At 39.5% G+C, this 24,336-nt stretch overlaps 1 protein-coding gene across 1 annotated transcript; it reads right to left on the bottom strand.

Moving 5' to 3' along the window:
* Positions 1-1,633: 1,633 nt before the first annotated feature.
* Positions 1,634-23,756, bottom strand: si:ch73-267c23.10 (serine incorporator 1). The gene is made up of 10 exons (XM_054783366.1): positions 23,582-23,756; positions 16,248-16,409; positions 13,820-14,013; positions 11,805-11,884; positions 10,270-10,407; positions 6,806-6,975; positions 6,487-6,577; positions 4,805-5,006; positions 3,283-3,507; positions 1,634-2,493 (listed from the first exon to the last, which is right to left on the bottom strand). The coding sequence occupies exons 1-10, from the start codon at positions 23,618-23,620 to the stop codon at positions 2,358-2,360; spliced, it is 1,437 nt and encodes a 478-aa protein (XP_054639341.1). The 5' UTR covers positions 23,621-23,756; the 3' UTR covers positions 1,634-2,357.
* Between the last annotated feature and the right edge of the window lie 580 nt (positions 23,757-24,336).

Below are 24,336 nucleotides of genomic sequence, written 5' to 3'. Positions count from 1 at the left end.
CCATGATAGAGTGAAGCCGCAAAATTTGAAACGCAAAGTGGTGAGGGATTACTGTACATTAATTCATTATACCCCAATATATGTACTATACACTCCTGGTCCAAATCTTACAACCAATTGAAAAATTGCTAGAATTTGCATTTTGCACATTTGGATCTTAATAAGGTTTTAAGTAGAGCTACAATATGCAAAAACAAGAAGGGGGAGTGAGACAAAAAGCACTTTGAAAAAGTAATTTATTGAAAACAATTAAACTGAAATAGGCTGTTATAATATATAATATAATATATATATAAATATATAATATAACTGATTAAAGTTTAAGACCATTGCTCAAAAAATAACAAAAAACTCTCCAAAACAGAACAAAAAATGTTCTCAGTAGGACTCAGTAATGAGTAGCTTCACCGTTCTTGTTAATCACTTCAAAAATTGCTTTGGGCATGCTTGATGCGAGTGGTTCCAGGAGGCTACTGGGAACATTGCTCCAAGTGGTGAAGATGGCTTCACGAAGGGCATCAACTGTCTGGAACTGATGGCCATTTTTATAAACTTCCCTTGCCATCCATCCCCAAATGTTCTCTATGGGATTTAAATGAGGGGAACATGCAGGATGGTCCAAAAGAGTGATGTTATTCTCCCTGAAGAAGTCCTTGGTCAAGCGAGCATTGTGAACTGCAGCGTTGTCCTGTTGAAAAACCCAGCTGTTACCACAGAGACGAGGGCCCTCAATCATGATGCCCGGCATGTAAGTACCCGCCGTTTGACGACCCTGCACCACCTGAAGCTCCAGTGTTCCACTGAATGAAAAAGCACCCCGGATCATGATGGATCCCCCTCCACTGTGCCGGGTAGAAAACATCTCAGGTGGGATCTCCTTGTCATGCCAGTAACGTTGGAAGCCATCTGGACCGTTAAGGTGCCATTTTTTCTCATTAGAGAATAAAACTTTTTTCCACCTTTCAATGTCCCATGTTTGATGCTCCCTGGCAAAGTCTAGACGGGCAGTTTTGTGGTGTTGAAGGAGACGAGGTCTTTGAATTATTTTTTTGTTTTTTAAACTCTTTTCCCGCAGATGCCGTCTGATGGTTATTGCGCTGCAGTCGGCACCAGTAAGGGCCTTAATGTGGGTGGAAGACCGCCCTGTGTCTTGATGGACAGTCAATTGGATCCTCCGGCTCAGCGCAGGTGTGATTTATTTTGGGTCTACCACTTGACTTTTTTGTTCCATAATGCTCAGGATCTTTCAAAAAATGTAGAATGACGGTCTTACTGCTCCCAACCTCAGCAGCAATGGCACGCTGCGAGAGGCCTTGCTTTATGCAGCTCGACAATCTGACCACGTTGAAAAAGAGAACGTTTCTTAGCTTTAGCCGTCAGGAGGGCATGACAGTGTGAATGCCTGACAGAAAATGAACATTTTGAGCAGATTTTGGCTTTTATAGCCTGTGGTCTTAAACTTTTGAGCAGCTGATAAACAGCCTGTTTCAGTTTAATTGTTGTTTTCAATAAATTACTTTTTCAAAATGCTTTTTGTCTCACTCCTTCTTGTTTTTGCATATTGTAGCTCTACTTAAAACCTCATTAAGATCCAAATGTGCAAAATGCAAATTCTAGCAATTTTTCAACAGGTCTTAAGATTTTGATCAGGAGTGTATATATATACTGTATATACAGTATACACACTATATATATCCTATGGAAGTTCCAAAATCTTTTCATACCTATGCACCCAAGTGTTTTATTATACTGTATGTATAACCATTCCCTCTAGGAAAAGTGTGGAGTGGTTAAAAAAAATCCTGGAAAGCTTTAAATGAATACAAGATGACATGACTGTATGTGCTGAAATGTTTACATTCTAAGGTTTCATGCAAAGAAAATGTCAACACAATACATTGATAACAAATGATCATTTTCACATTTCCTGTTTTGTTTCACTGTTATAAAAGCACAATATCTAAACATTTAGTTTCATCTTCAACCTTTCAGATTTGAAAATATGGTATACAAGTACAGTACAGAAATATTTGGCAAAAATGGGAATGTGCTGCTTTCGTACTACAGTTGTCTTCATGGAATGGTCATTAGGTATCAACATACTAGCAAAGGCATATACATACTGTATAGATGTAAAATGTAGAATGCGTGACTAAAGATACAGAAATAATGACATACAGTAGTAGCTTGGATGGGAGTGTACACAAACATCAAATAGAAGCAGTAAGGATGAGCGAGTGAAGCAAGCAGCAGTTGTGGCACTTTTGAATTCTTAAAAGTACTACGAGTGATAAAGCAACGTACCTTGCATGATCGGCTGACATTGATGATGTGGTAGTTTTGCGTGTGAAATAAGATCAGCTGAAGTCTCGGTTGGTGAGGATGATGGGAGCCAGCAGGGTCCACACGTACAAGCACAAACACAACCAGCTGGAGGAGATCTTCACCCACACTGCCGGCCACTTGCTGCTGATGCTGTAGTCTGCATTTGGACTACAGGAACATTTACTTTACTACTTTCATCCAACTAACAAGGATGGATTCCAAGGTCAAGACGACTTCCGTTTATGAAGAAGAGCTGAAATGTTTTTTGTACAGAAACAAACAGAAGTTTCCTGTCTTGACATTCATTCTATTGTTGGCAGTTGAAGACGTGAGCGCAACACTGCGTGCTACTTTCAACTGCCAAATTGGTGGCCCAGACACGATCCAATGTGGCAGTTGAAAGGAGTCCCAAAACATAGGCCACAAACCACACCCCCAACCCAGCTGCCGAATGGGTGCGAGGCATACCCTCTAGTGTCCGCCACAGGACGAGTGTCATATGTTGAAATCTTTGGGTGCAGGTATACACAGGGGGCAGCGTATGGAAGAAAAGTTTGGACAATTCCACAGGCCCGTAAAATAGAGATGTGGTGTCAACAGCTGCCCATGAGGGGCCCACTGTGATTTTTTTTCATGGGGCCCAGAATTCCTGGTGGCACCCCTGGTTATGCACAAAAGTGTTGTAGTAATAGTTGTTCTTTTCAGTCAACTCGAATGAACTGAAACTGGTTTGTGGTCCTCTAAAAATAAACAGGGTTAAAAATAAATTGACTTTCATTAAATGCTCATTTCATTCAATGAGTCATTTTTGTCATATATAATAGGTTCCCTGACATTTGACTGGCCCCCACCATCACACAAATTACCATCCCTGATCTAAACATATGCAGTATGCAATTGTTGTGAGTATAAATGCAAAGTGTGCATAAAATGTGTTTTTTGAGGGGGTGTACTGACCTGTACCAGTTAGTGAGGGTCATCATGATGTACAGTGAGGCAAGGAAGAGCATGAAATGAAAAAAGGAGTAGCTGTATTGGACCAGGTCTTGCTCATTGTCCTTCACCCTCCTCGGTCCATTTGTCTCCTCCGATGAGTCCAGATTGCCGTCCTCTGCCAGGATGGTGGAGTCTTTGGAGGCCATGGTCAGTTTGTTCACCTGGCTGGTGCTGGAGGAACGAATGCTGCACAGAAATAAACCATCACAATGTTCATCCTGTTCTCATACCGCTGTCATCCTGTTCTCATACCGCTGTCATACTGTGTTCATACCAATTTCATACTGTTTTCATGTTGTGTTCATACCATATTCATAATGTTCATACAGTGTTCACATTATGTTTATACTGTGTTTCTCCAGTGTTCATAGCAATTTCATACCGTATTCATAGTGGTCATACTACATTCATACTGTGTTCATACCAATTTCATACTGTTTTCGTATCTTGCCCATACCAATTTCATACTGTTTTCATATCATGTCCATACCAAATTCATACTGTTTTAATACTGTGTTCATACCAATTCCATGCTGTTTTAATACTGTGTTCATAGTGTAGATACTGTTTTCATACTGTGTTTATACAGTGTTAATAGCAATTTCATACTCTTTTCGTATCGTGTTTGTAATTTATTCATAGTGGTCGGATTATGTTCATACTGTACTGTGTTCATAAAGTGTTCATACCAATTTCATACAGTTTTCATACTGTTTTCAAGATAGATAGATACTTTTAGATAGATACTACTATTAATCAAATTAAGAAATTCACGTTTCGAGCAGCTGTCCAAAAATCATAATAAAGTCATAATAAACAATCGAGGCAAGATAGCACAGATAAGAAAATAACAGTAAGAAAATAACATAAGAATAAATACATCAATAAATAATACAGAACAGTTCATTTTCAATTTGTAGTACAATAATATATAATAATAAATAATAATACATAATAATAATTATACATGATAAGGTAATAAGTCCAGTTCTGTGTGTGTTTTTATCGCTAAGTCACATGGCGTAAATAATTGTAGTACATATGCAATTAAAGCTTCGATGTAAGAATTGCAGCCACTAGAATAGAATGTAATGAAACGATAGTCATCAAATCATCTAAATCGGGGGTTTCCAAAGTGTGGCTAGGGGGCCATTTGCAGCCCACAGCTCTTTTTCTATCGGCCCGTGGCATATTGTAAAAATACAATGACAAAACAAGAAAACAAAAAAAGGCGTAATATGAGTGGAAATGTTGACGCGAGTAACACCAAGCAGATATGCAGTCCAATTTTTGTTCTTGAAATTCATGCAACTTCTTAGCATAGTTGTGAAAAATAGCATCCTTGCATTTTTCAGTACGTGCACACCTGTTCTCAAGTTAAAGTCGTCTTCGTATTTGATCACTTGAAGAGCACAAAATAAAAAGAGTTTTTCTTTAGCCATTATTGCAGCTGAGAGGACATTAGGAAATACGTGCTACACACCTTGAGTAGATGATGCATAAGACAAATATCGCCAGCCCCACGATGCTCTGAGCATCCCACCATTGCAGGTAAGGCGACGTAAGGATGGGTTCCTCCGTGCCTATGATCACCACAGCAGTCTGGTTCTCCATCTCCACGGGAGCCAAAGTGGGCGCCGTCATCTGCTGAAAGATACTCAGCAGGCTTGGGTTGCATGTTCGATCTTAAACAAAAAAAGACAAGAACATTTTTTATTTGCACAGCAAATCAATGCTGTGACATAATATACTGTATCTTGTACTTGACCAGTTGGTACAACGGACTTGATGATAATGACACTACAGCGTTACACAGAAATACATGATCTACACCCCCTTCCCGATTTGTTATTTTTTTGCATGTTTGTCACACTTAAATGTTTCAGATCATCAAATAAATTAAAATAGGAGTCGATGACAACACAACTGAGCCCAAAATGTAGTTTTTAAATGAAACTTTTTATTATTAAAGGAGGAAAAAATCCAAACCTACATGGTCCTGTGTGAAAAAGTGATTGCCCCCTAAACCTAATAACTGGTTGGGCCAACCTTAGCAACAACTGTAATCAAGCGTTTGCGATAAGTTGCAATGAGCCTCAACCAGCGCTGTGGAGGAATTTTGGCCCACTCATCATGGCAGAATTGTTATAATTCAGCCACATTGGAGGGTTTTCCAGCATGAACTGCCTTTTTAAGGTCATTCCAGAGCATCTCAATAGGATTCTGGTTTGGACTTTGACTGGGCAACTCCAAAGTCTTCATTAAGTTTTTATTCAGTCATTCAGAGCTGGACTTGCTGGTGTGTTTTGGATCATTGTCCTGCTGCAGAACCCAAGTTGGTTTCAGCTTGAGGTCACCAACAGATGGCCGAACATTCTCCTTCGGGATTTTTTGGTAAACAGCAGAACTCATCGTTCCATTAATAACAGCAAGCAGCAAAACAACCTCAGACTATCACACTACTACCACCATATTTTACTGTTGGTATGATGTTCTTTTTCTGAAATGCGGCTTTACTTTTACGCCAGATGTAATGGGACACACACCTTCCAAAATGTTAAACTTCTGTCTCATCAGACCACACAGTATTTTCCCAAAGGTCTTGGGGATTATCAAGTTGCTTTCTGGCAAAATTTAGACAAGCCTTAATGTTCTTTTTGTTCAGCAGTGGATCTGTCTTGGAACGTTTTTGCCCAGTGTCGTTCTTTGGATGTTGTTGTGGGGTCTTTTGTGGCCTCGCTAATTTTGGTTGGCCGGCCACTGCATGGAAGGTTCACAACTGTTCCATGTTTTCGCCTTTTGTGGGTAATGGCTCTCACTGTAGTTCGCTGGAGTCTCAAAGCTCCTTTTGAAATTTTTTCTCCCTTAATAATAAAAAGTTTCATTTAAAAACTGCATTTTGTGTTCAGTTTTGTTGTCATTGACTAATATCTAAATTAGTTTGATGATCTGACACATTTAAGTGTGACAAACATGCAAAAAAATAGCACTTTTTCACACTAAGGTGGCTAGAGGTTGCAATACACATACTGCTGCAACTACAATATATACTTTTAAAGATGCAATTATCATTTTGGTTTTTCTTTGTTGACTGGTTTCTTGAGATTAAACGGTATCAAATTTGACAGTCATGTGCAATGAAGTAGACGCCTGCAAACATTTCACCTGGCTCGTTGCTCATGGCAGACCAGGTGAGGTACATGGTGTATAAGGTGATGATGGAAGACTGGAGAAGACCAGAACGAGGTTGAGATTCCTACCAAACACAACAAGTATCGTACATGATACACTTGCAGCTTGTTGTACAATGTGGAACAAAGTCAGTCAATGACTTGACATGATTTTTATTTTTTTTTCAAATAATGTTTCAAATACACCCACACTATGCGCAAGCTAAGAAATACGTTGAAGAAATACATTTTAAAGCGGACAGAGGAAGGTATACAGTATGTAATATTTTGCACAAACAGTGTTTGATGTGTACCTGTACTTTACGCAGCACAGAGATAACAGAGGCCACCATGCAGAACAACATGTTGAAGCTGATGAAGAACTTGTTGATGAAGCAATCATCAGCTTTGGTGTAGAAGATGAAGAAGAGAACAACAGCAATGAAGGACAGGATGTAGTTGATGATCGTGACAGCCAGCAAAGCTGTCAAAGACAAGGAAGGCATTTATACACTTTTTATACACTTTACAATCCAAATGACAAGCAGTCATACAAACACTTCATCATGCCAATTTTATGTGTGTTTGTTTCTGCTGAATGCAGTCAAAAGCTGTCACTGCACTGTCAGCATAGTGGAGCTCCATGCATCCATGAATCACGCATGCGCAAGGCACGATGCCACCGGGGTGGATCTCGCCCTGTTTAACATCTAAAGCATAAATGTTTCTTAATCTTCAGTTAATTACTACTCATTATAATCAAGCCTCATTCGAACACGGTCACCTACTTGTCAGTGTGTCAGAACGTGTGATGGACGAACAATGTGTCATAAGTTGGTCCGGTGACCAAGTCTGGTGCTTGTGTGTCTCACCCAACATGACTGACACCCAGTGACCAGTGTAGAATACTACATATCACCACAACGTCTGTGAATGCGGCTTCTGAATGCCTTATATTTCAGTTTTATTACAACGTAAATAATCCGTTCCGACATTTGTTTATGTTATAGGGTTTTATAGGGTTATACGAAGCATAAAATACATGTAAATAGAGGGAAAGGCTTCTTGAGACGTCATCTGTACTTCTGTGAAGAAGGTGTCAGACGTTTCGCTCCTTATCCAAAGAGCTTCGTCAGCGAACTAATAAGTGCTTGTAGCCTAGGCCTTAAATACAGTAAGAGTGGGCGGAATTGGTGTGCCAACACCCTCCTCCTATTGGTTCCTTACGGGCGGAATTGGCACACCAATGCCGCCCACTCTTAATGTATTTAAGGCCTAGGCTACCAGCACTTATTAGTTCGCTGACGAAGCTCTTCGGATGAGGAGCGGAACGTCCGACACCTTCTTCACAGAAGTACAGATGACGTCTCAAGAAGCCTTTCCCTCGATGGACAACTCCTGTACGACTGAGAGCCTACACAGACACATGTAAATAGCCTAATCCGTTCCAAGATCTTCCCAAACTCACCACCTTTGGCCCTTCAAAATATTAAAAGTCCACCAAACATGGTGGGAAAATATAAGAAAACGTTAGCAAAGACATAGTAGAGTAACATTCCAATATAAAATAAGGTAATAAATTAGATTACTGTAAATGAATAAAACTGAAAAACAAAAACAATCAATTAGTTTAAGGGCGACTACGATGAGGAAGGGAGAAGCCTGTCTCTCACACAAACTCACGGATGCGCTGGATAAGTCAGCCAATGAGATGAGAGAGTAGGTGGTGCCCTGATAATCAGCCAATGAGAGCGTGAAGCGTCAGAACACCAAGTGTACTCTGTTAGTCATGGAAAATGTTTCCCTCTCTCTGCCGCGCGAGCTATTCAAATCGAATTTCTGAACTTGCACAGACTTGACGCTTTACGTTATATGGAATTCCTTATGTAATACGATGCAAAAACTTTCCATAAATTCTTTACGTTCAGTGGAATTTACGTAAAAGGAGGTTTACGTTATGTGAGGTACTACTGTACTTCATTTAGACATTTTTTTGCTTGAAAATACTTAATTTATGCAAAAATACAAAATGCTTGCTTAAATATGCATATGTTTGGACTAATAATAGGCCATATTCAACCACGAAACAGAATGATTTATTAATTAATACATTTTTGAAAAAACGTGAAAGAGTGAAACCGCAAAATTCAAAGCAGGAGGGATATGCAGAGAACGATATCGGCACGCAAGTCATGACACGCTCCACACAGCAACAAGCTTGCTAGCTCAGTATGTCCGTGGTGTGGAATTATTACCAAGTTTGGCCTTTGTATTGTAAATATGCCATCTGCAATAAAAGAGCTGGTTATGTGAGAGGGCAGTAAGGTGTCTTCCTTCAGTACTTCTAAACTAATATCACACCTCAAGAAGAATCACTCTGAATCACTCGCAGAGTTTTGGCACTTTTTCTATAACTTGTATTGCATATTGCAGTATTTGTCTTATTTTGCAGTGTTTATTTGTGAAATCCATCCAGTAAAAGAATTATCATGTGTTCATTATACTACATTAGTTTGAGGGAAGAGCTGTTGCTGGTATTGGTTGATATACAAATCGGTAATGAAGTGCTGGACAGTATGGGATATCTGTATCAGTAAGAAAGTCAATATGGAGCATCTATAGGTATATACTGTATATGTACTGTATATATATACACATATAATAATTGTATCTGTGTCACTTTCTGGCACACTTTAATGTGATTAACTGCCTCCTTTTTTATAGAATACATTTGACAAAAGACAAGTTTGGCTTTATTGTTTATTTCAGCCTTCCATCGGTGCTGAGACAAATATTTAATCCAGAAGGTCCGACTCTAACCGAAACATACTGTAACAGAATACATGTTTCCCATAAAAACAATGTAGATCCAATTACGCCGTTCCAGATAGCCATACTCTACGCTAACCGTGAAATGTACGCAAACCGAGGCAAAATTTTTGGGTAAATTTTCAACTTAAACCAAAAAATATGCAAACCGGATATATGCTAACCTTCCACTGTAGATGACTGATATTCTGGGCTGTTCAGTGCAGTGGTTCATCCTGCGTGACACACGGGCGGGTGCAATGTTCTGCCAGGATCAGTTTTTTCCCCCTGACAGTTAAGTTTATTTAAAGGTAAAACTTCTTTATAATATACTATACATTGTCGGTGGGCATGTTTTCCTGTAGCAGATGGTGCTGAGCATCGAGTATGTACAATTATTTTCCCTCAATATATGATCATTTTAAGCTTCTAGTACAATAATTTCCATGACCTGGACCAGGATAAGCAGAAGAAAATGGATGGATGGAAGCTTACAAAGAGGGCATGACTAAGAAAAATACTAGATGACTGGGGAGCACAGAAGGGTGACATAGGCTCACCGTGGAAGGTGGAGGAAAAACACTACAGGAGTAAGGAAAATGCTCATCAGAATGCAAAAATAGGATAATTATGGGAACGGGAGGTAGGCCAAACATGTCACACTGACATGCAAAGCACAAATTCAACATTGATCCAGCAGCAAGCAAAGACAATGGATCAACTAAAACAGTGCACTGATTGCAAACAAGAAACAGGTGCCCTGCCAGGGTCACAAACAGGACGTCATGGTGGAAACACAGGATAATGTAACCCGAGGTCCAAGCTGTCACATGGAGCATGACAAAGCCTACCATAAGAATGAATTGTTCTTGGCAATGGGGTAAAAAAATACTTATTTTCCCTCTGTAGTGTGCAACAAAACCTTCTTTGAGAGTTTTGCATGTGAGCATATGAAGGCAGCATCACTGACCTGCATACCAGCCCTTTGAGTGCCCATTCTCCATTTTGTCCAACCAAGACTCATTCCAGGAGTGAGCAAAGTCAACCAGCAGCACCAGCTGGATCACAATGAAGAACAACGCCCCAGCAGAGCCTACAACAAAACAAACTGCAACGGCAAAGTCATTCAATGACACACCGAGCCTTGATAGAAGACATTGTACAGGAGCCCGTTGCACAAAACTAGGATAAGGGATTAAGTCGGGATATCTTGGTTATCCTGGCTCTACTTATCCATGATCTGGTTGCACAAAAATGGGATAATGGAAAGTGAGATATGTTCTGACATAAGTTACCATGGAGATTTACTCTGTGGGGTTAGCCTGCTCCAGACCAGGGGTCAATATTGGGACCAAAAGTGTTCGATTTGTAGATCAACGACATTTGTAAAGTGACAAAGGACTTAAAGTTGGTATTATCTGCGGATGATACCACTGCCTTTTGTTCTGGGGAAAACACACAAGAACTAATTAAAAAGGTCGAGGATGAAATGGTCATATTAAAGACATGGATTGATAAAAACAGATTATCCTTGAACTTAAGTAAAACTAAAATAATGCTATTTGATCTCATCCTTTATCTCAGTCAGCAGTCACCATAACTGGAAACCAATCATTATTCCACTGCCCACTACACACTGTTATCACATTCAACATTTGTGATCATTCATTTCAATCATTGTTGATAGATGATTTTAGATGATGTTGCAATCATTAGATTATAAAATACACATCCCATAAGAGATAAAAGAGTTACACAGTCAATCTGACCTACAATTTAAACATATTCATAATCGCTGCGCGACTATGTTTTTGGATACGTTAATTGTGTTTGTTAATGTGGATGTGTACTACATTACCCAGAAGGCTTAGTGCTCAAGGGGAAACTGCAGGTTTACATGCTGTTGAAGCTACGAGAGAGTAATGGTGATGTGCTAATAAAGCAATAAAGAGTTCATAGATATTACTGTACACAGCCGTGCCTGATTTGTTAAACAAGCAACAAACATAACATGAATTAATTATTTGGATTTTAATTGTGATGGTTTCAGCGGAGCAGTGAGTGTGTATTTGTGCACTACATACACACAAAGTAGTGCAGATCGCCTCTCCAATACTTGGCCAGGCTTTCTGTCTTTGTTTTATGACTGTGGCGGTGTTGCCTTTCTTTTTTATTTGCTCTTTTGCGTCTTCGTGAGCCTCCATGAGGATTTCCGCTTCATTGGGGGAAAGTACGCCGCTTTCGTTGCCATGGTGAATCGGTGACTCCGTGATTGATAGCGGGGTCTATGTAAGGAAGCCGCATACGAGCACTGATCCGGGATTGGTTTGACCTGGGTTGATTAATCCGTGTCTACTCATCCCAGCTTGGGCTTTGTGAAACCAATTGAACCTAGGTGCTTTTTGTTTTGAATTGGTTGAGCTCAGCTCAGTCATTTATCCTGGATGTCTGAATTATACTTTTGTGCAACGGGCGCCAGTTTGGACAATTGTAATATGATTTTACCGTAGGTAAAAGTCCCGTCTGGAATGTAAAAGGCACCAGCTGTAATGGCCACCAGCACAGCAATCTTGAAGAACCAAAATCTACCAAAAAAAAAAAAAAAAAGGATGGCAGATTACGCACAGACACACAAATAACTGCTCATTCATAAAGCAGTGCACATCAAAGTCAGGTCACAAGATCATCATTTGACACACCACATGCCATGCCATCCGTGCCTTCTTAAGTTGGCAGACTTGCAGCTTGGAAAAATGGATTCATGATGGAAAAGTCTACAGAAGAACCATATCTGATGCTATGAACGTTACTTCTACATTTCCTACATCTGTTCCTGCACTTTTCAAGCGACACAGCTAAAACCAATCAATGAATCAATCAATTTTCTTCTCTGTTTCTCAGTCCTCCAATGCAATGTACAGTGGAACCTTGGTGTTATTTTGTTCCAAAAGGTTTAACTCTAAACGAAATGTATGCTAACCAAATAAATTTTTCCCATAAGAAATCTAATTAATCCATTCCAGAAAGCCAAACATTTTAACACAAAACATATTTTTCTAGTTTTGCAATTATAGATTGACACGCAGAAAACAGATTAGACACGATGTGGCAGCGAGATCAACCAGCACCAACTTCCTGTTTTGACAAGAGTTGTTTCTTGAATTCAATAGTGTTTCTCACCTCAATACTGTAATTCAAAATGGAGCTAAAGAAATCTGCAAGTGGCAGCATTTTGATATATATAGTGAGAAACACTATTGAATTCAAGAACTAACTCATAGCAAAACAGGAAGATGGTGTACGTATTGTTTCCCTAAATGTTTCCAGAATAAAAATTGCCAATGAAGTAAACTACAAATACTACAAGGCATTCAGAAGACACATTCAAAAATGATGTGATATTATGTAGTATTCTACACTGGTCACTAGGTGTCAGTAATGTTACATTGATGAGACAATAGCCACCACAGGAACTGAAAGTTTAAAAAAAAGAACATCAAAAGGGAACTCTTCCAATGCTAACTTGTGAGTTTATATTATGTCTTATTTTCTCGTATTATGTCCACTTTATTGGGTAACAGCAGTGTAAATAAAAGTAATATCTTATTTATTATCATGATTATGCTGATTATTGTCATTGTGCCTGTTGTGAGATAATTCAACCCTGCAATAATTGTTGTTGACAACAATCAAGTCTGGTGCGTGTTACTAGTGACAACTAGTGGCCAGTTTAGACTACAGTTCACAGATGTATTTGTATTCTAGTTTATTTAATCATTTTTATGCTTTAAAATGCTTCATTTAGGCTAAGATTTAAAGATATAATCTTATATATATATATAAAATTGGCTTATTCTTCATATTTTTGGACTAATAACAGACCATAGTCAAACACGAAATAGCGGTGATTTATTAATTATGAATTTATTTTTTTAATTAGCAATGTTCAAACTGCAATGTAGTAAGGACCGACTTCAAGTGGTTTGAATGCTAAAAACAGTACTACTGTTATTAACATAATATACAATCTATAATAGATATAGCTATTGTTACACACATTGTTGGGTCATCCCTGCCCCAGTCGCTCTATCCTGTTGTCTCTATCTTTCCTTTATCGCCCTCCTTCGATTCTCTAGCTCAACACTACTGGTAGAGTCTTGGTCCTGTTGAAAGTTTCTTCCTGAAAGGGAGTTTTTCCTTAGATCCATCACCAAAGCGCTTGCAGGTGTTGGGATCAGTTGTATGAGGAAACATGCCTTGAGATAACTTGCATCGTCAATTACTGTGCTGTTTGAATAAAAGGCACTTGATAACAGATAAGACCTCAAATGAGATTGTCGGACAACTGCCACTGCAGACGTACAAGTCATACAGGTATGTAACTTTGAACACCTCTGACCTAGTCATGGAGTGTGGAGGTGGTCAAGACTGTTGATATTTTTTGTTGCTATGGAAGTCAAAGTTAAGTGTTATCTACAACTACGACTCCAGCATGCAACATTTCCCACAGTTTTACTCACCCATTGTGGATGGCAGCCCGGGGGTCTCTGCTGTTCTTGATGTTAATCATTAGAATGGAAAAGCCGAGGAACCACGTACTCATTCCAAAACACACGCGGTACACTGCCTTGTAGCCAACAAACATTTGGCAGTCAACATCTGCTTGCAAGCCAGGTATGGTAGAACCTGCCCCATCTTCACAAAAGCCTGGGATCTACACAAAATCACAGCCAGTCAAATTTGGAGCTCAAAGACATTTAAAGGCAAGAACTTTTTGAAAAAAAGGACTTATATTAATGTGGTACAGGAGAACAGTAATTGAAATTTAGGTTTTAAGTTGATCTGCCCCCGCAACACTAATTAGGATAAGCGGAAGTTGATCTGCTTCCTTTGTGATGTCTTTCATCTTGCAGCGAACCTATGTCAGATTTGGGCTCTGAATCCACACACGAATTCATGTCTCATAATGCATGCTTCATTGGTTATACACTCCTGATTAAAATTTAAGACCAATTGAAAAATTGCAAGAATTTACATTTTGCACTGTTGGATCTTAAAGGAAAACATCGTTTGTTTTTTTTTTGCCCATCATCCACAATCCTTACGTGAGACATGAAAACACGTCTTTTTCTTTTCAGTGCGTTCTAAAGATATAAAAACAGGTAAAGAGAGATAGCTCATTACTGCACGTAAGGGATCCACCTATGCATTTCAGGTGGTCTTAAACTTTTTTTCAGGCAATGAACAGCCTATTTCACTTTAATGCTTGTTTGCAATAAATTGCTTAATCTTTTTTTTTTGTCTCATGAACATTTCTTCTTTTTACATTTTGAAGCTCCACTTAGAACCTCCTTAAGATCCAAAAGTGCAAAATGTAAATTCTTGCAATTTTTCAACTGGTCTTAAAATTTTGATGATGTACACTCACGCAACACTTAAAACGCAACACTTTTGTTTTTGCTCCCATTTTTTATGAGATGAACTCAAAAATCGAAAACATGTTCCACATACACAAGATAACCATTTCTCTCAAATATTGTTCAGAAAATCTGTCTAAATCTGTGATAGTGAGCACTTTTCCCTTGCTGAGATAGTCCATCCCACCTCACAGGTGTGCCATATCAAAATGCTGATTAGTGCACAGGTGTGCCTTAGACTGCCCACAATAAAAGGCCATTCTGAAATGTGCAGTTTTATCACACAGCACAATGACACAGATGTCGCAAGATTTGAGTGCACTAATGTGCACTAAACATGGTGTCTAATCAGCATCTTGATTATGGCACATCTGTGAGGTGGGGTGGATTATCTTAGCAAAGGAAAAGTGCTCACTATCACAGAATTAGACAGATTTGTGAACAATATTTAAGAGAAATGGTGATATAGTGGAACAAGTTTTAGATCTTTGAGTTCACAAACAGGGTCAACAAAAGCGTTGCATTTATATTTTTGTTGAGTGTATATCACGCCAAATAAACTCATTCTTGGTCTTCAGCCTCAAACTCCCATTTTATCCCTGGGAGGGAGCAGGACTGGCAGGGTCAGGTTGACCAGAACTGTTATTAGAATTGTTCGTACTGTACAACATAAAACATGTGCAAGATACAAGGTCAGTAAACAGCTAGCAAGGGAATCATGTCTTTTTAACACTCCACCAACCAAATGAAATCACTTCACGTATGAGGAGAAAGTCAGAGGACTTTTTGTGCTCAATGGGTCCAAGCAAACTTGTATCAAACACGATGAGTGGTAACAATACCGTCTGTACTGACAGAGTAGTAATTTTCTTGGAAACTCTCAATACCTTACTTGGCTGAGGTATAGGAAGCGTTTTAAGCATTACTGCGGTTTTGGTTACTTTATTTTGTTTACTGTTCTCATCCACTCCAGTGATTCCAATACATTTCTGTCCCACCAAGAGTACATACGGACTGCACAAATAGATCTGCCGTGAAAGTAATCCCTTGTTTATCACGGTTAATTGGTTGAGTGATAAGTGAATTTCCACAAAGTAGGATTCCTTATTTATAAGTGAAATATTTTCAGAATTAGAGTATAGAAAACCTGTTTACAACCTTCTAAATACACTTTTTAACATTATTAGAGCCTTCTACACATGAAATAACACCCCTATATTCACCTTTAGACTCATATTACCCAGTATAGTAGGCATAATAACAGAAAATAAGACACTTACGACATACATAAGACTCATGCTCGTGTGTTGCTGTCAGTGTGTTCTGGTGCTAGGGGAACTGTGTGTGGAGGTGGACAGGGACAGGGACGTCTGGGGTTCATAGTTGCGTTTTTGCTTGGCGTGGGTTACAGCCGCAACAGTAGCCCGTGTTAGGAATTATTGTGCCTGTCGTGAGATCATTCAAACCAGCAATAAAAGCCAGCAACCTCCATAAATAGATTGCAGTCCTGTGGGAAACACAGCATTCATACCCTTTTAAGTTGCTGATCCACACCCGGTGACAACATGATGCAGGCCACGACGGTCCCCAGCAGCAGAATGGAAGCGTAGATGATCCTGGTCACGGTGGAGTTCCTGCTGATTGGACAGCAGCTGCACACCAGACATGTGGCACTGCTGCACAGACATGGAACCTGGAGACAAGTTAAGACCAACCAAAATCAGAAGCTTGTTCATCAGGAATACTTCAGTGTATTGAACAGCAAAGAATGACTGTGGAAAATATCACGCACACACCCGCCCACTTGAAAAGTTCCAGGTGTGAATATCAACATGACCTGCACGTCCGTAGTTCACAATCATCAGCAAAATATCTCTAACCAATGACAACATCCATTTCAGGGAGGACGATACAAAACTTTGGGGCAGACACTTACTTGCTGGGAACTGACTGATACCAGACTTACAAAAAAAACAAACTTGAAAGCAGAGGGGCAGAGAGGTGGCTAATTAGGATGAAATACACAATGAATATAAGCAAAACACAATGAATATATGCAACACACATTGCATATAAGCAATGCACATGGAATATAAGCAGTTGTTTTGGCAATTTTTATTTCAATAAAGACTATCCAGAGAAGTTATTATGTTTATTAGGAGCTCCTACATTACACAGTTGCACAGAAAGGAAACAATCAAGCTGCTCTCTGAATGAATGTGAATGTCGAACAAAGACCCATACAGGCACATATAATCAGTGTGTGAAAGTACATGAGTGGGGATTTTTTTTCTCTAGGGGAGTCTCCTGTTTCGAGAGAAGCCAGATGCGTGATAGTGCGGACAGGCCGACCGGAACATATCTAGGTGCGATAAAGATGAAACAACAGTAAGAGGTGAAAATTTCACACAAAAATAATTGCAACAAAACAGAGAAAAAGTTCATACAGCGGAAATATTGATTTTACCACAACACAACACACACGGAATATAGGCAAAACACATTTACGCAGTACACAATTAATATAAACAAAACACATACAATATAAGCAGTACACAAAGAATATAAGCAGTACACACCAATGTTTAGAATAATTAAAAGATTCTGTGGCAGATGCATACAGACTGCTTGACACTTGTTAGAGCCTTCTAGACATGAAATAACACCCCTATAGTCATCTTTACACTCCTATTACCCAATATAGTAGACATAATCAGAGAAAATAAGACATAAATAAGACATAATATATACTAACATGTTAGCATTGGAAGAGTTCATTGTTGCTGTTCCTTTTTTCACTTCTGGTTTCTGTACATAACTTACTATGGGGTGGCTATTGTCTTATCAGTGTAATATACTGAAACCTTGTGACCAGTGTAAGAGTACTACATACCATGACAACTAGGGATGTGAACAATAAACCGATGTGACCAGATATCTGGTTTGAGGAGCGAAATATACTGATGCGCCGGTTAAATACTCCTGTATCGAAAATAATCAGCCATAAATCTTTACATTAATTGACTGTGGAGACATGCACTGGATATCGCGAGGGAAGCAATCGGTTGACAGTGTCTTATGAACAACGTGGGAGCGCGCCGGCTAGCTAGCTTGAACGCCAAAGTTTGGACCGTCTTTAGATTAATTTCAAGAAGGGTGCAAAATTTGACCAGCCAGCCCAACAGAAGCAAGTATGCTAGCTAGCTGGCTGGCGTTTGAACGCCGACGTTTATTTTTGTATTATTTATTGGACTGAGTTATTGGAATGTGTTTTTTTCATTCTTATATTTGATACTGTTTGATTGATTTGAACATTTCATTTCACTTCAGTACACATCACATATCACAATTCATAATTCCACATGTTCAAAAGGAGTAGGAAAAAGCAGTACTTATTCGATCTTACCCCTTTTTTTCCCATCAATTGCTTGTACATTACACAATTGTTAATACATTTCACATCAACTGCTAATACTTTTGTTCCTTTCCCATTCAACATGTTCCATACGCCAGCTCTAAATAACTCAAGAAAATGATAAAGAAATATAACAATGTATTACAATGAAGTTTAGGTTTGTGAATCTGTATGGACAAATTACTGCAAATTGCATAAAGTGTAAGTGTCATACGGCTAAGCATAGTATTTCCCAGTGATTTAAGATTCTTATTTCTTATATTTTGTAAACATCAACTGCTTGTACTTTTTTTCTTAAAATGGCTCATTTTAGTGCATTGAGATCTTTACTCAACCATAATTTGATCCCACATAGTGATATATTGAAGGTTTTTAGCGTTGTGCACACAGTATACCAGGAAACTTAGTTTGGTGGCCCCATTTCCATTTCTCGCAACATTAACACGTTGAAACTTAAAGGTTCCAAATCCAAACTTAACAGGTACAAAAATGTAGCTATACAATATAGAATGTAAAATATTGATCTCATCAAAGAAAAAGATGTTCATTCAGCAAGTCTTTTATTGGTCATTTGTCTAAACAATATAAACATTTGACATGTTATTCTGTTGACGTTATTTTTGCCAGCATGCTTGGAGATATGATGTGCTCTTGGGGATATGGTGTGCTCTTTTACTCATTTGAAAATACTGTAAGAATGCCACTTTCATATAGTTAATTCTTTATTTTAGAATAAAAGATTAATATCTACATCAACAGACGTTAACTGTAGAATTGAATCGAATCGTACAATTTGTACACTGCATCAAATCGTATGGAATCGTTCCGTTTTTAAAATATCGTTTTTAATCGTATCATAACCTGTGTATCTAAATTCAAATCGAATAGTCTATCGCAAAGAGATTTACATCCCTAATCACAACGTCTTTGAATGAGTCTTCTGAATGCCTTATATTTGTATTTGACTTCATTTAGCCATTTTTATGCTTGAAAATGTCATGTGACAGGAGTGAGTACTTCCTGTCCTGCGCCCTTATTTTGGTGCGCTGCACTTCCTGCTGGGGGGAAGCTGCAGCTGCAGCCGTGGTATGTTGCACACCTGGCCACAATTGCAATTAGGGGTGGTTAAAAGCCCAGCGTCTTCACCCAGATCGGCACTCCAGGATGAGGCCAGGTCACCTCCTGCTCGACGGTTCCAGCTCTACCATCTCCAGCTATGGCTTCGCGGACCTGGCCGCTCCAGCTGACTCCAACTCCGCCGCCGCAAGCCTGGACGCGCTGGGTGGCCACACCTCCTGTGGCAGAAGTGGCAATTCCTCACCGATCGCCCTCGCCGACTGCATCATCATGTGACCCTGCATCACCACCATATGCTGACTCACTGGCAGCAAGGACGCCGGCCTGTCTCCTCTGTTCGTCCCGTGGTGGGGGGCGTGCAAGTCCGGCGACCCTCCGTTGATCCTCCCTCCACCCACTCTGGACTCTTTAGAACTGTGGAACGTCTGGCATCCATTCCGTGGGGGAGGGATACTGTCATGCTCCGCAGGACAGGAGTGAGTACTTCCTGTCCTGCGCTCTTATTTTGGTGCTCTGCACTTCCTGCTGGGGGGAAGCTGCAGCCACTTCACTCCAGTGGTATGTTGCACAGCTGGCCACAATTGCAATTAGGAGTGGTGGAAAGCCCAACGTCATTGCATGCACGACGCTGTTTCATTGTACCTTTGCTCCTAGCCTGTGCTGTCACCGAGATGTTCTTCCGCTTTGTTTACACTGTCGTTGACTTCAGTGAGTATCCAGTCACAGAGCCTTTTTCACCTCTGTCGCCTTGTGTTTTGCTTAAAGACTTTTATTTTTCCCACCGAGGCCTGTTTCAGCATAGTGGGGGTCAAGCGCTGGTCAAAAGTGGGTTTTGGGGATCTGTCTCACTTTGACAGGGCATACAGAAGGCATGACAAAAGCAATGAATGTACCAACTTGGTACGACAGGGTCACAGATCATTTTCTTGAAAAGGAACCGAGGGTAGAATTTGCATATAAACACGTTTATGATATAGGCCGGAAAAAAAATTACTTTCCCCTCTTTGAATGACCAGCAGCCGCCACTGGAGTAGTGAGTGTAAATATACCTGTATAGCCGTGGTATCAGTCCTAAAGTATCATAAACACTGGTAAGCACCGGTGTATTCATATCCTGACTAAAAGATACTTAAAAAACAACACAGTGCTTGATATTTCATCATTTCATGTGATCATCATGAGAATAATATTATGTATTTGATAATCATTAACTATAACTTACATCAAGTTGTCAATTAAATAATTCTATGGGTTTAGGTTTATAACACACAGAGACAATATGTCCTCAGCTCTCCCTTTTCTTTGGGCAATTCATCAAAACGTAAGACAATTCTTTGTGGCATATGTCATCATCAATACCAATCTATACCATTTATTTGTCTTACCACCACCTCTATTTGCGTGGATAGTGTCAGGGCCGTGTGCGTGAAGTTACTCTTGTTTTCCTTTTCCATGACAGCGTGTCATTTCTGTCTGTACATGGTCACGTTTATAATTTATCATCTGCTCTCTATATCGTTGTGAAGAAGTGATCGCATTCAATAACACGTCTTTATTTTAACTTATTTTGGAGTCTTTCTATTGCTTCCTGTTATGAAAGTTTGTGCAATGTAACTGTGGAGGAGCGATTAGCCAGCTATGCTGGTTACGCATGTATTGATTATCAGCCCAATCCTTCCTGTTGATTAGCTTTGCCAAGGATGTAAAAAGCAAGTCAGGATGAGGAAGATACTGTGCTAATCGTGACACATACAGAAGCATCATGTGAGAGATAAACTGTAAGCGCATCAACTGATTCCACTGACATTGTGGGCTGCGGCTGAATGAATAAATCCAACTGTTACAACTCGGCTCAGAATTTTCTTGGCTTATTTCCTGACCTCGACTATGATAAGTGAATTTCTTCCAGTGATATGATGATAACAAATGTATGACACACTGCAATCTCAGTGAAGATGGCCTTTCCATGTCAACTGTAGCAATGCTAGATGTTTTTATTTCATTGCAGGAAAGGTTTATCATACCTCAAGCAGCTTCGACTCTAAAAGAGTCCCTGAAATCCTGTGTGTGTGTTGGCGGGGGGGGGGGGGGGGGGGGGGGGGGGGCCTCCAAAAGGAGGTCATTGAATTTAATTTATTAGATTTATGAGATGAGGTAAATGTAGCTGACACTACAATGTAGCCGATTGTCTCTGTCGAACAAAAAATGGCTAAAGTGTACGAGGCAGTGGAGAAACAAAGTGTTTACAGTGGAATTTTGCCTCAGTTTATGTACATTTTCTAGTTAGCATACATTATGCACGTCTTGTCGTGTTGTTAAAACACTGCGTGAGTCCCTCTGTGTTCTTCCAGTGTACTAGTGTACCTCCGGCCGGGTTTTGGGCACTGGGCTCCTTGCTGGGGCTCGTGGGTTGCTGCCTGGATAGCGGCGAGGCGTACGGGCGTGTTAAGTGGACAAAATGCGTGCCTGTTGGTCGCTCTCTGGGAGGTGAGGGCACTGACATGATAATAAATTTGTTTCAAAACGTTCTCGCAATCGACCGACAAGTCCCAAAGACTGGACTAGTAGCTCACGACGAACCCTGACTTATCGCATTAAGGAAGTGAATATGCATATGAGCTGACGTCTGCTTCAGTATTTCCGGGTTATTCCTCCAGTTTATTGTCAATACTCAGACACGGTGTATTCGCATTATTATGCCATATATTATCATTACATTAATGAAAAAATTGTGTCAAAATAATGTTGACAATAATAATGTTTAACGGCAATAATTTGTAGAACAATTATTGTCCAGCAAAATTTGTTATTGTGACAGGCTTATATGTAACTTATATAGTATAAGACATGCCTCTCCTCTATTGAGGAGTGATCAGAGGCCTGGAAGCTTGTCAACAAGTTAATACCCATCCAGCCAGACAAGCCAGCTTAGCTTAGTTTAGCATGCTTAGTGGACGTGTGGTTATGTGGGCCAGATAACAACCAGCGCATGACCAACCACACCCCTCATTTCCAACAAACAAACAAATGGACACAAGCATGGTCTCACTTTTGTGTCAGCTTCACTGGCACACTCCAATAAAAATCTATGAAAGCTCTAACAGAGGCGAGTCGTGGTGTGACCTACACAATCATCACCGTTTGGTACGTACCTCGCTTTTAAGGTCACAGTTGGGTTCCTTTTGAGTACAGTAACTAAACAAAATACAAAACATAAAACTACTTAGCTTTTTGTGTAAACACTTTGTCCCGATGCAATATTGCTATCGGATACAACTCTGCTATCAGATTTTGGATTATATCGGCCTCCATCTAAAATGTCCAATATTGGCACTCCAATAGAAGCGGCCCATTGCAAACTCCGCCCCAGCAAGAGAGAGCCCACATGATCACAACATGGTATGTGCTGACGTGCTAGCAAAGTAGTTTTTCGTTAAAGTCAGAAAAAAGACATTGCAGCTGAGTGCAAAACTTGTCATGCACAAGTTTCTCCTGGTGGTACAGAACCCGGGCAGTTTAATACGACCAACCTCATCGTAATACAATGTTCCATACTGAAAAATAGCAATGGTTAGCGTACGCCTCGGTTAGCGTGTTTTCTGCTAATCGTTGAAAATTTACGCCAAAATTTTGCTTTGGTTTGTGTATGTTTCCCTTTTAGCATACAATATGGCACACGTCTTGATGTGATACTAATACACTGCGTGAGTCCAACTGTGTTCTTAATGTATTTTCACCACAAAGCATCCTTGATAGCATCCTATAAGCTTGCACATACGTGGAAAGAGGAAGCAGAAGTCAGCGCTGTCGCCTGTCTATGATGTCATCAGCGGGTGACTCTCAAAATGTTAACAGAAACACGTTTTTAGTTTTACATGCATAAAACAATTGCTATCACTCACCAACAAAACAAAGCACAGCTAAGCAAAATAATCCCGTTATTAACTTTATTATGTTACAAACAACTTGCCATTGTCATGAAGCTATTGTTTCATTAATGTCAAGCATTAAGATTAAATGTTAAAATACTATTAGAAAATTAGTCAAATGTAGTTCAGAGATTGTTAGCAACATAAATCAATGTAATGCAAGTTTAGGATTACGATATATTAGAGATTTTTAGCAAGATAAATAAATGTTATGTAAGTTTATAATGAGTTTAGAGACATTTAATTAGATAAATGTCCCGTGAGGCTTAAAGGGATCTCACGGTTAGGTACTTTCATGCTGTCGGTTCCTTCTTTTAGTCCAAAGTATGATATAAGTATGATATGTGAAATGACGCGGGAGAATCCGGGCATGAATACCATTTAACTGTTAGCGTAAAAGTGTAGTACAAGAAGAATAAAAAGTTATATATTAAGATGACTTACCCAGCTAACGAAGGGAAAAGCCGCCAATGCAGCTCCCATGACAGCTTTTGGTGTGACGTTCCTCCCGTTCTTCTCACGATGGTCTTGTTTCCTGAGAGCTCCAACATTTGTACTGAGACCGCTGCTGTTGGTTGAAACGTCAGCAGAGAACCTCCTCCTACAGCACCGCCAGGCTGCTGCAACACTCTTTCTTTCTGCCCACAGACCTTAAAGGCATCACTCACCTATGACGTCATCGGTGTGCTGACCCAACAACAAAATTAACAACAAAAATTGATAAATTGCGTCAACAAAGACTAAAATATATTTTTTCATAAATTTTGTGTCATTATTTATTTATATATTAGTATTATTATACTTTGTTTTCATATATATCACATTGTTTTATTATTTATTGATATATTATTATACTTTTCACCCTGTTTAGCTGCTGTGGTATATTGACGCAGTCATATTTGCTGCTATATAGATTATTGCGTGACGTTTGTGTATGGTAATTGATGCGCCAGGGGGCTCCACAACATCGGGAAAAAAGCACCTTCATTGAAACTTCAAATGCACCTTGATTCAGATGTAAAGCAATGCCCAGTAAGTAACCAAAAGCCTGGGAAGTTCACGGATTCTATAGTCAGGATTCTGAAAAAGATGATGTGCTGTAGACAAAATATTTTCAGGAATTGCTTTAACAATTTTTGGCACTCTTTTTTGTTTTAAGTTATATTTAGCAGTGAAATCTTCAAATACCGTAATACCGC

The sequence above is a fragment of the Dunckerocampus dactyliophorus genome, chromosome 8 (genome assembly GCF_027744805.1).
Source record: "Dunckerocampus dactyliophorus isolate RoL2022-P2 chromosome 8, RoL_Ddac_1.1, whole genome shotgun sequence".
NCBI classification, from domain to species: Eukaryota; Metazoa; Chordata; class Actinopteri; order Syngnathiformes; family Syngnathidae; genus Dunckerocampus; species Dunckerocampus dactyliophorus.
Note: the sequence above shows the minus strand (reverse complement) of the source record. Positions and strands in the feature narration are given on the sequence as shown.